General features: G+C 45.0%; 2 protein-coding genes across 3 annotated transcripts; one reads left to right on the top strand and one right to left on the bottom strand.

Moving 5' to 3' along the window:
• The first annotated feature begins 1612 nt into the window (after positions 1-1612).
• Positions 1613-6197, top strand: LOC136380712 (haptoglobin-like). The gene is made up of 5 exons (XM_066348761.1): positions 1613-1761; positions 2898-2980; positions 3282-3383; positions 4272-4346; positions 5269-6197. The coding sequence occupies exons 1-5, from the start codon at positions 1757-1759 to the stop codon at positions 6045-6047; spliced, it is 1044 nt and encodes a 347-aa protein (XP_066204858.1). The 5' UTR covers positions 1613-1756; the 3' UTR covers positions 6048-6197.
• A 3591-nt stretch (positions 6198-9788) lies between these two features.
• On the bottom strand, positions 9789-17881 carry TXNL4B (thioredoxin like 4B). Of its 2 annotated transcripts, none has more exons than XM_066348765.1 (4): positions 17714-17881; positions 16051-16230; positions 13457-13608; positions 9789-11355 (listed from the first exon to the last, which is right to left on the bottom strand). In XM_066348765.1, exons 2-4 carry the CDS (start codon positions 16180-16182, stop codon positions 11190-11192), a joined length of 450 nt encoding a protein of 149 aa, XP_066204862.1. In that variant the 5' UTR covers positions 16183-16230; positions 17714-17881; the 3' UTR covers positions 9789-11189. The 2 variants fall into 2 exon arrangements, with proteins under 2 accessions (XP_066204862.1, XP_066204861.1); XM_066348764.1 differs by having other exon boundaries at positions 16051-16219; positions 17714-17879.
• Between the last annotated feature and the right edge of the window lie 18 nt (positions 17882-17899).

Genomic DNA, 17899 nt, shown 5'->3' with positions numbered 1-17899 from the left:
TCATTGTGGTTTTGATTTGCATTTCCTTAGTGATATTTTCCAGTGATGTTGAGCAACTTTTCATGTGCTTATTGGCCATTTGTATATTTCCCTTGGAGAAATGTCTGTTCAAATCATTTGCCCATGTTTTAATTAGGTTGTTTTTGTTGTTGTAGGCATTCTTTATATTAACTTCTTATTGGATATATGATTTGCAAATATTTTCTCCCATTCACAAACAGTCTTTTCACTTTCCTGATGTTGTCCTTTGATGCATAAAAGTTTTAAATTTTGATGAAGCCCAATTTATCAATTTTTTTTTTTTGTTGCTTGTAATTTTGGTGTCATAGCTAAGAAACTATTGCCAAATTTAGCTTGGTTCTGAGCTCTACAACAGTGATGTCATTCTGAAAGTAATCTGAAAGTTGCAGTTTTCTTTCAAAATTATGTTACGAGATTATTCAGGTTCTTTCATAGTTCACTCATTTTCATGGCTGTATAATATTTCATTATATAAATATGCCACACATAATTTACCCTTTCCTTATTAATGGACTTTGTGTTATTTCTAGTATTTTGATATTACTTCAGGGCTACCGTGAATATCCCAAAGTGATTCTTTGGTACACTCTAGTTTAAGAACCTCTTGCCTTCTTTAATGCATAAAGCAATCCTTTATTAAGTTGCTATTAAGTTTCAGTTGAATAGTAACTGGGACAAACAGGTGAAGACATTTGACTGAAGCACATAAATTTTTTCTCATCTGCCTATTTGGATTAATTACTGTACTATAAAACTGTAGGAACTACTGCCTGACCAGGTGGTGGCGCAGTGGATAGAGCGTCGGACTGGAATGCGGAGGACCCAGGTTCAAGACCCTGAGGTCGCCAGCTTGAGTGCGGGCTCATCTGGTTTGAGCAAAAGCTCACCAGCTTGGACCCAAGGTCGCTGGCTTGAGCAAGGGGTTACTCGGTCTGCTATAGCTCCCTGTCAAGGCACATATGAAAAAGCAATCAATAAACAATTAAGGTGCCCACAAAAAAGATGCTTCTCATCTCTCTCCATTCCTGTCTGTCTGTCCCTATCTATCCCTCTCTCTGTCTCTGTCACAAAAACAAAACAAAACAAAGACACCCCCTCCCCCAAATAAACCATAGGAACTACTGCCATTGAATATGGTATGTGCCAGTCTACACTATAGCTCTAACCATTTTTGGGTAATTTCTTGCAAAGAGCAATCAGAGAAGATACAATACATTTTACTGATTTCAGGTTGGAGGGCTATTAAGCAATCGGGAGATGTCAACACAGGACAGGGGAAATGGCTATGAAGAGAAAGTGCCTTTTTAGAGCCCCACCTCAGCCGGGCTGCAGGAGTGTCTGTAATAGGTTTGACACAACCCCAAGAAAGGCTTTATTTTCCATGCTGAATGCCCTCCAAAACAAAGAGATACAGATGGATGGTTCCTCCCCGAGCCCTGCAGTGGCTCATTTCGGGAAACCCTTTGGCAGCTGCCTGGGGTCATGATGTGGCCAGGCTTCTTTGGGGTTTGTAAAAGAACACCAGGCAAAACTCAAGTGTGAAGCAAGAGCTCGACTCTTAACAGGGATGTTTGTGGCTTTGTTACCGGAAAATGCCAGTGACCTTGGCAAGGCCAAAGTTGTGTAGACACAGGAGTTACAACATCGCGAGGGGGTGGGGCAAGACAGCACAGGGATAAAAGTGTTCGCAGCGCAGCCCAGAGCACTGCTCTTCCCGAGGCAGGACCAGCCGAAGATGAGGTGAGCCTGCAGCTCTGCCCACTGTCCCTCCCTTTCTCTGGTTCATTCTCTTACCCCCCTTTGTATACATCTTTTCTCTACATGACAGCTCAGAGGCAGAAGTCTACAGGACAGAGGCAAAAATTTGACAAAAAAATAGGGCAAATGGCTCATCCCAGTGAAAGAAAGGGCAGAGTGTGTTGAATTCTCTGCCTTTCTGCATCTAGCAGAGAGGATGCGTGCAGGCACCGCTGTCCTTCCCAGGAGCCGTGACTTACTCTACGGAGTATCTTTTCTCCCCTTGAGGTTGTGACGTTTTCATCTTTGTAGATGACAGCAGCTCCCATGATAGGCTTCCTGGTATTTTAAATATATTTATTAGCAGATTTTTTTCCTTCTTAAAAATGTATAATGAGAAACCAATAGTGACATATATAGGTGACACAATTAAGACACTTCGATTTTTTATCAAAATGAAAAGATTTTTTGAGTTGTTGAAGTAGCAAGACTAGGAGCGTAATGCAGCAACCTCTGTGTAGCTGACCCATGTGGGGAGATGGTCCCCTGGTTAGTGTGGCATCTACGCTGACGCCCACGTCCGGCCGTGCTCTCAGAGGCTGGTTCTCTTCCCTGGAGCCTTCTGGCACTTTGGGGTTTGATATACCCTTTCTTGAAGGCAAATTATCATAAAATTAGAAAAATAACCATACAAGTATTTTAAATAAAATGTTTTAAAAACCTCTCCTTAAGGAAAATTTTGAAAGTCGAGACTGGCCTTCATCCCCACATTCCCGTCTTCAACTGTCCCACGTTTTATAAGCAGTGTCCTTGTAGTCCAGTACTGAGGGGTGCCCAAGGGAGTTTCTCTTTGCTCGAGAGCGCATATGTTACTACTAGTGTAAGGTTTCCTGAACGCCGCCAGAAACCGAGGCCACACACCTGCAAGCCTTTCGGTCTTGGTGGTCCCTCTCCGCAGTTTATGTGGCATTCCCAGCAGCAGAGGGCTTGCTGGACTTGGGTGTACTGGAAGCTGTAAAGTGTGTGTTTGGTGGGTCCCAGCGCTTCTGCATCGCTCTTCTTTCCTGGCGGCCTGAGGGGAGATGTGTGTGTGCGAAGCAGGGAGGCAGCTTTGCATCCTTCCCGTCTTCTCTCTGCAGCGCCCTGGGAGCTGTCGTCGCCCTGCTGCTCTGCGGGCAGCTTTTTGCAGTGGACACTGGCAGCGAGAGCACAGATAATGCAGGTAGGTCTCTGGGTTTGGGCAGGAGCGGTACATCCCAGCACTGCTGTGTCCGACCCTATCAGATCTGCGCACTCTCCCCAGAAAGACCCAGGCCCCTCTTCTCATCCTCATCTCTGGTCTTTCAATACTCTGAAGAACATGGGGGAGCCAGACAGAAATCAGGGAAGACGGCCCACCCCTGGGCTCCCATCCGGGGTGGAGGGAGGTTGACGTGCAGAGCAGCTTCCTTTCACCTGACTTTTCAGGAGTCTCTGGGAGCAGTTTCTGAATGCTAACCTCCTCTTTGCATTTTTCTTTGCAGATGACAGTTGTCCAAAGCCCACTGTGATTGCAAACGGCCACGTGGAGCACTTGGTTCGCTATCACTGTAGTAACTACTACCGACTGCGCACGGAAGGAGATGGTAGGAGCACAGGTGTCCCCCCCTCCCCTCCCGGCGTTCCCATGATAAATGGAGCCGGGGGGATGGCTAGAAAATTCATGTGCTATCCTTGCAGCCAGGAGATGTAGATTCTTTATTTAAAAACATATTTTGTTGATTGATTTTACAGAGAGAGGAGAGAGGAGTGGGGGTTAGAGCAAGACATATCAACTCATAGTTGCTTCACTTTACTTGTTCATTGATTGCTGTTGTTTGTGCCTTGACTGGGTAAGCCCAGAGTTTTGAACTGGCGTCCTCAGCATTTCAGGTGGATGCTTTATCCACTGTGCCACCACAGGCCAGGTGAGATGCAGATTCTAATAAGGGTTCTGTTACCTTTGGGCAAACGAACTTTGCTCAGCCTGGAGCCTGCCTTTTGCTAAGGGGAGGCGATGCCATGTAGCCTACCCATCTGAGTGAGATCTGCATGCACCAAGGAGGTGGCAGAGAACAAGCGATGGTGATGACACTTGGTGGCCCTTCCTGTAGGAGGTACTGTGTTCCTGCACTGTCCAAAGTTCTTTATCGCTCACTTAGTCCTCACAACATCCCTCTACAGAAATGATATTATTATTTGCTGATGAGGAAACTGAGGCACAGAGAGCTAACTTGCCCAATATCGGGTAGCCTGTAAGAGGTAGAGTCAGAATTTGAACCCTGATTCCTACTCTGTATTATGTCACCATGATCACCATGGTCACAATTCTGTCCTGCTGGGTCTCCCTGGTGGCTCCTCCCTTCCTCCCCTCGCCCTGCCCTTTTCTGGCCTTCCCCTTCTCTAACCCTTATCTTTAAATACCTCCTCTCCCTACAGGAGGTCCAGATTCAATTTCTCTTTTGGCTCATTATTTTTTTTCCATTTTGTTTCAGGAGTGTACACCTTAAACAGTGAGAAGAAGTGGACAAATGATGTCACTGGAGAGAAGCTTCCCGAATGTGAAGCAGGTAGGAGGCCAGGGGCCCTGGGAAGCAGACCAAGGACAGATGCTGAGAGCCCAGTGCTTGGGCAGGTGTCTTGGTCAGAATGTCCTGGAGACACACTTCCCTCCTGTGTGGCTTCTACTGAGCACACAAAAGGCAAAACCAGAAACCAGGCAGAACCACAAATGGCCACAGAGAAGTGAGCAGTTAGGCGATGCATCTTGTTCATGTGGGCCTGCATGGCATTGACTGAATCCACTGTGTACACTGCCCCCAGGGGAGCAGGAGACCCTATGTGTACAGACAGCCTGTCCAGAGAGCCCAGGGTCAAGGGTAAAGCCAGTTTCAGGAAGAAAAAGTCAAGGGAAGTCATAGCTAAACCTTATCCACGGAAGTACGACAGAAGGCTGGAGATGGACTAGGACTTCTATTTCTTGCTGTTAGGAAGAGCTGTTGCTCTCTCCTTTTCCCTCTTGGAACAAGAGGATTTTGTTACCCTCTTCTGCTCCCAGTGGTGCGGAACAGCTAACCTGCCTTGTATTAACTGCAGTAGCTACATAATCTGAGTTGTAGCCAATGCTGCTATTGATCTTTCTTTATTCAGAGAGAATGAGTTAGTATAGCTCCTCGCCCTTCCAGTGAATTTCAAGGAATTGTGGACATGTCCTTGTTGTGATAAATTGTTTAAATAAACAGGGTTTATCAGTCAGGGTTTCAAATTCTCAGTGTTCCTTTTGTGAGTTAGGAAAGCAAGATAGAGAACTCTGCCTCAGCATGGGAACTGAATGCAAGCATTGGAAATGAGAGGACAGATGTTAAGGACAAAGGAAATATCGCTGGCTCTGAAGAATGTACAATGATAATATTTAGACAGCAATGACAGCCAGAGCTTTACCACCCCTCCCAGACTGGGCGATTCTCATGATTTCCTTGCTCTCCTTGACAGTGTGCGGAAAGCCCAAGAACCCAGTGGACCAGGTGCAGCGGATCCTGGGGGGGTCGGTGGATGCCAAAGACAGCTTCCCCTGGCAGGCTAAGATGGTTTCACACCATAATCTCACCTCCGGGGCCACGCTGATCAATGAACAATGGCTGCTGACTACAGCTAAAAATCTCTTCCTGGGTCATAAAGATGATGCAAAAGCAGAAGACATCGCCCCTACTTTAAGACTCTTTGTGGGGAAAAATCAGCCTGTGGAGATTGAGAAGGTGATTCTCCACCCTGACCACCTCCAGGTCGACATTGGGCTCATCAAACTCAAACAGAAGGTGCCCGTTGGTGAGAAAGTAATGCCCATTTGCCTGCCTTCCAAAGATTATGCTCAAGTGAAACGTATAGGTTATGTAGCTGGCTGGGGGCGAAATTCCAACTTTAATTTTACTGAGCTACTGAAGTACGTCATGTTGCCTGTGGCTGACCAGGACAGCTGTGTACAGCACTATGAAAAGAGCTTGGTGCCCGAGAAGAAGGAGCCAAAGAGCCCCGTAGGCGTGCAGCCCATACTGAACGAGCATACCTTCTGTGCTGGCATGAGCAAGTACCAGGAAGACACCTGCTATGGGGATGCTGGCAGTGCCTTTGCTGTTTACGACACAGATGACGAGACCTGGTATGCAGCTGGGATCCTGAGCTTCGACAAGAGCTGCAGCGTGGCCGAGTATGGTGTGTATGTGAAGGTGACCTCCATTCTGGACTGGGTTCGGAAAACTGTGGCCGACAACTAATGCAAGCGGGCTGGAAGCCTTTGCCTGAAAGCTAGATTTCACTCCAGAAGAGGGAATGGGATGGAGCGGAGGGGAGAAAGCCTAGTGTGAAACTGAGGGGCTCAGTGCTGCAGGGCTGAGACAATCAATAAAGAGCTTGCTTCTGACTGATTTCTGAGCTTTTCGTTTGTAGCCTTGGGCCTTTTTTACCTTTTCCTTTATGGTACAGCAGCAGCCAAGTGGCACAGAGTCTACTGGAGAGTGGCAGAAACACCCCAGGCCAACTGGGGATCCCTAAGTCTGTCCCACTGTGGGGGTCTGACTCATTGAGTGCCTACTGAGGCAGGACTCAGAAAGGTCATCATTATCCCAGTTTTACACACAAGGGAACAGACTCAGAGAAGCGAAGTGATTTGCTTAAGGTTACACAGCTGTCAGGTAGTGAAGCCGAACCTTGAACCTACATCTGCCTGAACACAAATCCTGAGCTCTTTTCCCTGCTTCCTTTGCCTCTTCAAAGTGAGTGAGGACAAAGGGTACAGGTCTGGTGAGGAAGATGCTAGATCAAAGTAGGATGAAAACAAGTGTTTTGACATAGACATTTGTGGTCCAGCACACCAGCATCGCAGAAAACAAAGTAATATGGCATAAAGGCAGGCTCTCTGGACTTGCTGGGTCCAAATCAGAGCCTGGCCATAAATGTGCCAAGTGCCTTATGTTCCCTGCCCATCCGTTCCCTGGTCTTTCCAGGAGGGGCTTAAAGCCAGTCTTTAAAGTCCCTGCCAGTAGTAACATTCTGGGACTCAATAACAGGTTAGTCATCATGGAATTTGCCCATTTAAAAAAATTTTTTTTGTATTTTTCCGAAGTGAGAAGCAGGGGGCCTCAGACAGACTCCCACATGCACCCAACAGGGATCCACCCGGCATGCCCACTAGGGGGCGATGCTTGGCCCCTCTGGGGCGTTGCTCTGTTGCAACTGGAGCCATTCTAGAACCTGAGGCGGAGGCTGTCCTCAGCGCCTGGGCCAACTTTGCTCCAATGGAGTCTTGGCTGCGGGAGGGGAAGAGAGAGGCAGAGAAAAAGAAGGGGAAGGGTAGAGAAGCAGATGGGCGCTTCTCTTGTGTGCCCTGGCTGGGAATCGAACCTGGGACTTCCACATGCCGGGCTGATGCTCTACTGCTGAGCCAACTGGCCAGGGTTGAATTTGCCTATTTTAATAACTTTGAAGAATTCTTGCTCTTCCTGGTTCCCCTGGCACAACCTGCCACCACTTGGGCAAGTTACTGCTCCTCTCAAAGCTCATGGGGGTTATTGGTAAGGGCTTTCTAGAATGAGATCGATGCAGAGTGGGAGGAAAGCGGGCCAGGCAGCATGTGACTGTTGGCAACCACTGACCTTACTGCCAACAGAAGCCCAGTTCTGTGCAGGGCCGCGTGGTCACTGCAACCCATCCTCCTTGCCAGGGGCATCCCTTCCAGCCTGGTCTGCAGGTAGTTTTCATGCAACCTGGTGCTGATGAATGTGACACAGAGGGAAGGCTGCTGGGCCCGTCTGTCCTTCCCTGATGAAAGGAGAGAGCCACTCCAGGAATGAGACAAGCCCTTTCACCCTTTCATCACGACCTATTTTCTCTCTTCCCCGCTTTGATGGTGGTCATGATGCACGGTACTGCAGCAGCCACCTTAGGACCACGAGGCCACCAGCACTGGAATGAAGAATGAACACGCTGATAACGTCATTGAGCTATTGAGTTCACTCTAGACCTGCCTCCCTCCAGACGTCTATGAAAAAATGACATCATCAGTGCCTGTTACTGTTAGCTGGATGTTCTGTCCCTCACAACCTAAATCACACAGTATTTGATTTGTTGTAAGTGCTCAGACACCAGCAAAAACTCAGAACTTGCATGCATAAAATTCTTGAATCTTCTTTCCTCCCGAGGGCTTCTCTGAAGTGTACTGATTTATGCTTTTGTTCTTATCTTAGTTGCTTTCCATTCCACGAGTATTGATTGAGTGCATACTTTATGCCCTCTTCCATTTTAGATGCCGTGTAAATACAAATGACTCCTGGATGGGAACAAAGGCTTCCTAGAGGAGGCAATGCCAGAGCCATAAAGGAAAATAGGAGGTACTCCTGCCCAAAGGGGAAGGGAGTTTCAGGAGAGGGCCCAGGGGAAAGAAGGCCCCGGGACTAGAGGATGGCAGGGAGCACTCAGAGAACCACAGAGAGGAGCCGCCCGAGGGCTGGGCAGGAGGTGCTGCAGGGAAGGAGGGCTGAGAGGATAAGTGAACTGAGAAAATGCCCAAGGTTTTCTCATTATATTTGTCCTGAGTGGTGACCAGAAGCCACTTAACCCAATTAGGTAATTCTTCAGGAAAACTGAGTACTTATGGTACTGCCAGAAGAAAATGGTAAAACTATCCTAAGAGGCTTTAAAAAATGTGTTTATATGATTTTTCAGTTACTGGCTATTATCTCTTTCATAGATTCCAGAATATAGGTCTAAGTCCTTCATGGGTCCACTAGCTCTGACCTGTTGAAAATTATTAATGGATCTGGAGAATGCATGTAAGGAGAACTTCACAGTGAAGGCTAGACTCTGCTGAGAGAAAGACATCAGGTGGTTATACGACGAGGAGAGGCCGTATTTTGGTATGACAAGAAGGTACATTGGTGACAGGTCCATGTACTGAAGGCTTATAGCAGAAAAAAGTTCAGTTAGGAAAAGAGCTTCCTGTCTGACCTGTGTTGGTGCAGTGGATAAGGCATCAACTTGGAATGCTGAGGTCACTGGTTCAAGACCGCAGGCTTGCCTGGCAATAATTTTTTTTAATGGAGAGGTGAGGAGGCAGAGAGAGAGACTCCTGCATGTGCCTTGACTGGGATCCACCCAGCAAGCCCCCTACTGGGGAATGCTCACCCTATCTGGGGCCGCTGCTCTGTTGTTCGGCAACTGAGCTATTTTAAGCACCTGAGGCAAGGCCATGGAGCCATCCTCCACTTCCTCAAACTATTGCAACCATGGCTGTGGGAAGGGAAGAGAGAGAGAGAGCAGGAAGGAGAGTTAGAGGTGGAGAAGCAGATGGTCGCTTCTGTGTGCCCTGACCAGGAATTGAACCCAGGACTTCCACACCCCGGGCCAATGCTCTACCGCTGAGCCAACCAGCCAGGGCCACATAAAAATCTTAAAAAGAAAAAAGGAAAAGGGCTTTTTATCTTCAAGTATTCTGAAAACATTTTCCTGGGAGACCCTTATCTTTGTGAAATGGATGACTCAAATGGATTGCATTGACTCCTGTAAAGGGTAGGGGAAAGCAGGCCCTATTCTTTCTTAATTGAATTTATTGGGGTGATACTGGTTTGCAAAACTACAAAGGTTTCAAGTGTACAACTCAATAAAACACCATCTGCACCCTGCGGCATCCGCCCATTGTTCCAAGCAGTCTCTTTCTGTCCCCACTTCCCTGCTTTTGTCCACTTCCACCTACCCCCCACCCTCTTTCCCTCTGGCTATCACATTCTTGTCTGTGCCTGTGTTATGTATGTGTTTTTGGCTAATCCCTTCACCTTCTTTCATTCTGTTCCCACTATCCCCCGCCCTCTGTCCTGACAGCTGTCAGTCTGTTCCATGTGTCCATTCCTGTGTTTCTATTTTGTTCACTAGATTCCACATAAAAGTGAGATCATATGGTACTTGTCTTCCTCTGCCTGGCTTAGTTCACTTAGCATAGTAAATCTACAGATCAATCCATACTGTTGCAAAAGGTAAGACTTCCTTATTTTATGGTCATGAAGTATTCCATTATGTACCACAGCTTTTTTATCCACTCATCTACTGACAGGCACTTATAGGCTGTTTTCTGATCTTGGCTATTGTAAAAAACACTGCAATGAACATAGGGGTGCATGTATTCTTTCGGATTAGTGTTTCAGGATTCATAGGTTATATTCCCAGAAGTGGGACTGCTGGGTCAAAAGGCAGTTCCATTATTATTTTTTGAGGAATCTCCATACTGTTTTCCACAGTGGCTGCACCAGTCTGCATTCCCACCAACAGTGCACGAGGATTTCCTTTTCTCCACATCCATGCCAACACTTGTTGTTGATTTATTGATGATAGTCATTCTAACAGGTGTGAGGTGATATCTAATTGTTGTTTTAATGTGCATTTTTCTGATCATTAGTGATGTTAAGCATCTTCTCATATGTCAACTGGCCATCTGAATGTCCTCTTTAGAGATATGTCTATTCAGGTCCTTTCTTCATTTTTTAATTGAATTGTCTTCTGGTGTTGAATTGTTAGTTCTTTGTATATTTTAAAAATTAACCCCTAATCAGATGTAGCACGGGGAGCCCCTATTCTTTCTAACAATTCTGATATCTCTTTCTAGTCATGAGCCCTTGAAGTAGTTTTCTGTCTCAGGAGGAGGTAGAATTCTGACTTCTCACAGAGCCCTGTTCTTACTTACTAAGAGTCCGTAATTCTTTGTTTAGTTCAAATTGGGTGCTGGATGGCAAAGGTTCAAGTTCCACTTCCTGGGCATTTTAATAGCACAAAGGCTAGTAAATTTGCAAACCAGGGCAGTTTTCAAAGTCTGAGTCAGAAAGGCTCCAGAATAAACACACTTGCCACTATCAGTGGAGAATCATTCATTCCAAGAGAACCTGGGATAATTAGGGCTGGAGATGAGAGACTGTGAAGAATATAAATATGTGAGTTAAAAAACAGACAAGGTTGAAGGTGAGGGAGGGATGTGTGTGTATACGTATAGGGTAGAAAATAAGTATTTTTGTTCTTTCCATTTCACTTATGTATAAATAAACAGTTAAATTAAAATTGTAGTAGTCAATGTTAGGACAAATTTGTATTATGTTAAGGGGTAAAGAAAAGCACAATATAAAGAAAAGTCAAACAGATCACGTGGGGAAACTCATCACGGTTGACTTGACTGCCGTGAGGTCTGTGGGGAGTCAACACCTGGGCTTCCCATGTCGTCCCATCCTGGAGGGTCTTCCGCTCGGGGACTCGCACAAGTCAAACCTCTGCTCCCCCAGGGCGCTGAGCACACTTCCGAAGGACTCCAGAAGAACAGCACAGCTGCACTCAGATACTGTTTCGAGTGTGCCTTCTCTTCACCTTTAACAGTAGTTACTGTGCTAAATGTCTTGATAGAGAAGGTCATATTTGGGAATATTCTTGGGATCAATAGGACTTTGGACAATAAGTTTTCCCCTCATTGCTCCTCGATAAATTACTTCAATCAAATCTATGAAGTCTTGTTTGGTTTTGAAACTTCCCACAAACTTAGTGTGATCTGGAGACCTAGATAGCACAGAAGAGAAACAACCTTGCTCAGAACAGTTACCGGTACTTGCTGAAGACCTTCAGGATAAACAAAATGAGTAGTAGGTCTTTTACTTTATTCTGGTGAGAGATACTTTAGACATAAGGCCCGACAGTGATTTTTCCATTTGCAATTACAGGGCCCATTTGAGAGACGATTAAACCCTGAGCTGTGGGCCACCGGGATGGCATGGGCACCCTGTCATATGCAGAACTTCAAAATGCATTCTACCCACTTCTCAACTCAGTATCAAACAGAATTCTTTGAGTACTGGTGTGGGCATAGTTTGTTTCTGTGTTTGGCTAGGCACTGTGCAAAGCCCCAGTCACGGTCTCCAAGTTCTAGTCATTCTATTTTTGAGTAGTGGCTGTTAACTTTCTTTCTTCCTTTCCTTCCTTCCTTTCCTTTTCCTTCTTTCCTTCCTTCCTTCCTTCTTCCCCTCCCCCTCCCCTCCTTCCTTCCTTCCCTCCCCTCCTTCCTCTTTCTCTTCCCTTCCCTCCCCTTCCTTCCCCTTCCCCTCCCTCCTATCCTTTCTTTCTCTCTCTCATTTTCTTTCTTTTACTATTTCAAACATCAAGTATGTCTATTATAAAAATTTGTTAGACAAAAATATTTTCACATTTTGGTGTATAGCCCTCAAATCATATGTATGTATATATGTGTATGTGTATGTCTTTTTTCAAGTAATGGAAATTATATCATACATACTATATTGCAATGTGCTTTTTTTCAACTAACATGTATTTTTTTCAAAGATGTTAATCATACACCTACAATATCAGAATAAATTGGTATCTAGTATCCCTTTGTGGACATTTAACTTCTATGTATTTTGCTTCCTAAACAATGATGAGATAAGTATCCATAGAGCCAATTTTGCCCACTTTCAGGATTATTTTCATTCAGATAAATTTCTGGAAATGCAATTGCTGGGTTAAAAATCTGACACACATCTTGCCTGATCAGTGGTGGCGCAGTGGATAGAGCATTGACCTGGGACACTGAGGTCTCAGGTTAGAAACCCTAAGGTTGCTGGCTTGAGTGCGGGCTCATTGGACTTGAGTGCAGGGTCACCGGCTTGAGTATGGGATCACAGACACAATCCCACGGTCGCTGGCTTGAACCCAAAGGTTCAAGCTTGGGCTTTAGGCCCAAGGTCCCTGGCTTGAGCAAGGGGGTCCCTGGTTCGGTTTGAGCCCCTGGTCAAGGCATGTATGAGAAGCAATCAGCGAACAACTGAAGAGTGCCACAACTACAATGTGATGCTCCTCATATCTCTCCCCCACACCCCGCTAGAAAGAAAAATTTTAAAAAAATTGACAACTTTAAAGGTGTTTAGTATGTAATGTCATAAATTGCCCTCTGAAAATACTGCACCGAATTAATACTTATATCAACTGTATTCTAGGAGAATAAATACCTTCAGAACACTTAAAAATACATAATATTTTATGCATTTTCAAATTGAAAATGACAAAGCAGATGCACAGACCTAGAGGAGTGGATATCTCAACCATAGTAAGAAGTAATAATAATTATGGATATTTTCAAAATAAATATTAAATACTGGGGTGCTGACTGGATGGAGTGGAAGGCATTAAGAAGAATTCATGTTACTTATTCCTGACAGGTTTCAACAAAAGAATAACTTCTTTCCTGGCAATAGACAGGGAACTTGTCAAGAAAGAAGCATGTCTTACTTTGCTGAAAGGAGTACTTCTTTCACAAATGCAACCTACTAGTCCTGGAAGTTTAAGAACAATGACATGTATTATTTTGAATGAAATTCCTGGGAAACTTTTAAGAAAATAGTTCTATATTTTCTAGACTGAAGGATGGTTAGTGCTTCACAGCCTGTACTATTCTTTCACACTTAAGTGGGAAATTAAAATTTGCCAATCATGCCAGAACACTCATTTTGCACCAAGTTTCACAATAAAAAATAGAAAGTGCCTCAGTTGAGGACATGGCATCAATACAAGACTCACCGAGCCACCACTGCATGCAAACAGGTAAGTTACGGAAAATGCTAAAAAGGAAACTTTCAGACAGCAACAGCATCATGTCAACGTAACTTACCCATAATCCACTTTCATATGTTGCCCATTGAAGAAAAACACAGTAGATGGAATATAACTGATGTCAAAATAGTGTGTATAAACTGGAGTTTGGTCCACATCTACCAGATATATAGCAGCCATTTTGCTCAGTTCAGAAGAGGTCTTAGAAAGCTGCAAATGAGGAGATAGATGTAGGTTATATTAATAATATGAAAGGTAGCTAGTGTTTCTTCTGTAAAATGCTTTAACAAAATATTCTGTTTGAAAAAAATTCTTGGGCCAAGAATTTCGCCTGTTTGAGTTCCACATTAGACACAGTGTAACCTTAGTATTCAGAATCTGAATCACTGTTGGTACTGTTACGAGAGGGTTCTGGATAAATTGTGTGACTATATTCCTTTAATTTTTGCTCTACTTTTTCTTTTTTTTTGTGACAGGGTCAGAGAGAGGGACAGACAGACAGGAAGGGAGAGAGATGAGAAACATCAATTCTTTGTTGAGGCTCCTTAGTTGTTCATTGATTGCTTTCTCATATGTGTCTTGACTGAGGGGGGGGGGGGCTACAGCAGACCGAGTAACCCCTTGCTCAAGCCAGCAACCTTGGGTCCAAGCTGGTGAGCTTTGCTCAAACCAGATGAGCCCGCGCTCAAGCTGGCGACCTTGGGGTCTCGAACCTGGGTCCTCCACATCCCAGTCCTATGCTCTATCCACTGTGCCACCGCCTGGTCAGGCTCTACTTTCTTTTTAATTTTACTTTGAAAGTATGTTTATGAAAGATGGGGCCAGTGAAACAAGGAAGGGCTTAGGTCAGAAGAAGCAATAGGAGAGCTTAGGCAGAGCTGCTTTGGCTCACTGGGAAGTCAGAGGCAAGGGGCCTTGGAGACAGGCTCAGGGGTCAGCCTGGGACGAGCTGCCACTGCCTACTCTCCCCTGGTTACAAGTCTTGTGGGGACCCTGATAGTTTAGGACATGCACACCTGAGACGGAGGAAAGGCATGGGCATGCTCCTGGGAGGGAGACTGCACCTGTTTTAGTCTTGATTGTACAGACTTTATAAACTTTTTATGGACTTATAAAATTCATGTTCACTTTAAGCAAAAACAAGTCATAAATATGATATGTACATGTACTACAGACAATGGAATTCCTCCATGCCTCTTCCCTTCTTATCCCCACATAAATGATAGTTATAAAAAACAAAACAGCAAACACTTACATGGCACTTATTATATGCTAACTGTCCTAACTGCTTTCCACACTGTGTGTGTGTGTGTGTGTGTGTGTGTGTGTGTGTGTGTGTGAAAGAGACAGACAGAGAGAGTAACAGATACGTAAAGACAGGAAGGGAGAGAGACGAGAAGCATGAATTCTTAGTTGTGGCACCTTAGTTGTTCATTGATTGCTTTCTCATATGTGCTTTGACTGGGGTCTGGTGGGAGCTACAGCAGAGCAAGTGACCCCTTGCTCAACCCAGCAATATTGGACTCAAGCCAGCCACCTTGGGCTTCAAGCCAGTGACCTTCAGCCTCAAGCCAGTGACCATGGGGTCACATCTATGATCCCACACTCAAGCCAGCAACCCCGCACTCAAGCTGGTGAGCCTTGCTCAAACCAGATGAGCCCATGCTCAAGCGGTGACCTTGGGGTTTCGAACCTGGGTCCTCTGAGTCCCAGTCCAATGCTCTATCCACTGCGCCACCGCCTGGTCAGGCTTTCCACTTTTAATTCATTTAATCCTTACAACATTCCTATGCGGTGCGCGCAGTCACAGTCCCCATTTCATAGATAGGGAAACCGAGGCACAGGGAGCTAACTTGCCCCTGGTCACAGAGCTAGTAGGCAGTTAGGCCTGGATTTGAATTCAGGCAGGTTGGCTTCAGAGTCTGTAGCCTTGACCTTTAGTGGTAGGCCTTGCTCCCTACACCTGAGGGTATAATCCTCTGACCCTTCCCCCCACCAGAATGACACATCACACACACATATTTAATCACGGTAATGAGAAAACATACACTCCATCCACATAGTGATGTGAGCAACAGAAATAGTGGAAGAGGTGTTAGTCCTGGGGTAGGTCTCTTTCCATAATACACAGAGGCAAGCATATACTCCTGCCCCAAACTGCCCTCCCTACTCATCAGACTATGAAGATGGGTTGTGAAGTCAGGGACTACCATCGGGCACACACCATAGGAGCAGCACACTAGTAGAGCATATTTGCAGGTAGAGAAAACAAAGTTCAAATCCCAGCTCTGCAATTTGATGGTTCTGTGCCTATGAGAAGTCAGTCACCTGACCTCTCTGGCATTCACTTCTCCTCTTGGGAACAGTAATAGCAAAAAACCCTGTGTTGTAAGCGATAATGTTCATAAATGCTTGTTCATAACATTTCTGGTCTTTCACTGCCTTGGTGAGCTGGAGCTTCGACAGCTGCTCATGGAGAAGGACAACTAGGGCGGATTCAGCACAATCACAGATTTAGGGGTTCACTCTTAGTGAAAGTGTACAAACAACTGACCAGCTACATCCCAGACCCTGCCTGTGCTCTTGCATGCACTTTGCAGATGCTGAAGTAAAAATGTACAGATTTTTAATAAAAACCAAAAATTCACTTACAATATCATCTAGTTGCAGACAGACAGGATCCTCGTCTCTCCCAAACCTGAGAACCAGCACCTTCTCTGCAGTGCTCTTTATCACCTGGTCGACTTCTTTTTTGCTGGTCAGCTTGGGCAATAGAAAGCTCATCTTGAAATAATCCAAGTATCAATCCTCACTGTTAGTCCTGAAATAAAGCTGCAATGTCTAAATGCAGATTAAGGGCATAAGACTTCATTCTTAAAAAAAAATTTAATTTTTGGAGTAGGTAATGCACGTTTTTTTTTCCAGAGGGAAAACCGGGTTTCATATAACAGTATCAAGAAGTAAAAGGAACACACTCAACACACAATCTGGTGGCAAAAAGTCTACCAGTTTAAAAAGCAACAATGCAGAAAGGTACAGAGTGAAAAACCCTCCTCCCTTTGTCTTCCCTCAACTGGTCTAGGTGCCACTGTCCCAATTCTCCGCACACACCAGGTAACTACTTTCATTAGTTCCTCATACATCCTTCAGAGTTTTACTATGCATTCACTAAAAAATACAAACGTGCTCTCTGTGAGGAACCAGATTTTGAGTGGGTACTTCCTTGTACCAGACTTTACATCTCTAGAATGTGAAGAACTTCTAAAAAATTAATGACCCTCAACCCCAGCCCAAGAACACCCCTGGAAGATATCACAAAGGACCCATGGGTCAACACTGGGCAGGAGGAGGAACTAAGGCCATACCGCAAGCCACCCTGGGGGAACCTGGACCCTTAGGTAACAGAAGAAATTAAGAACATGGGATTTTAGCAGGAGGGCACATACAGGAACAGATCGGTGTTCCTATCTCTCTCTTTCTCTCTCCCTCTCCGGCTAAAAATCAATCAATAAAGAAATTTTAAAAAGACATTAAGTTGGCAAAGATTAAACAAAAACGGAGAGTATGAATGAAGGGCAGGCATTCATAATCCCGGCTGGAATGAAGAAAAGCAAGACTTTTACTGAGGGAAAGCTGAAATACTCTGACCACCAATTGCAGCACTGAGAATTTATTCTCAGGAAATAATTAGGCACATGCACAAAGATTTACATACAAAGGATATTCATCCTATTTATAAGGGTAAAAAAAACAAAACAAAACTGGAACTAACTTAAATGGTAATTTAATAACAGGATTGGTGAAATAAAAGATAGTACAGGCCTGCAATAGTCTAATATACAGTCACTAAATACTGTGCTAGAGATGAACATTTTAGATACTGAAAATTTCTCATGCTAAAAAAGGTCTAGACCACTGTGTTAACACACTCTATCTGGTACAAAAGCTAACTATAGTACAAATGCACTTATTTATAAAGAAAAATAACTGGGAAGGAATACCCCTAAACACCATCAGTGGCTAGCTCTGCGTGTGAACAGACAGGTGAGTTTTATTCACACTGGAGTGCGTGTCTTTATCTTTTCAAAATAGTCGATGCAGTTGACCCTTGAACAACGCAGGGGTTCGGACGCCTACAGCCCGCGCAGCCGAGAATTCAGCGTAACTTAAGTCGGCCGCGACCTACCCGGATACCCAACCGTGGATGGAGAATGCAGTAGGCCCTTGAAACACACCGTGCGGTTCGAACCCGCGTTGTTTTAAGGGTCCCTGGTAAATTTTTAATGGTGTCTGTCATAAAGAAGACGACACTTACTTTATTTGTACAAGTCACCTCCCTCTGTTCAACGTCAACACTGTCAGCAACTCTGCCCTCTTTTTCAGAGTCGGGATGCTGGCGGTTCCATTCTTCAGTCGGAAGCGCTACACGGACCCGAAACCAAAGTAGCCCAGGCCTGTTGCCAGACGACCCTGCGCAGCACACTTCCGGAGACAAAAACGG

This window comes from Saccopteryx leptura, chromosome 9 (assembly GCF_036850995.1).
Source record: "Saccopteryx leptura isolate mSacLep1 chromosome 9, mSacLep1_pri_phased_curated, whole genome shotgun sequence".
Taxonomy (NCBI): Eukaryota; Metazoa; Chordata; class Mammalia; order Chiroptera; family Emballonuridae; genus Saccopteryx; species Saccopteryx leptura.
This window is presented reverse-complemented; position numbering and strand designations above follow the sequence as displayed.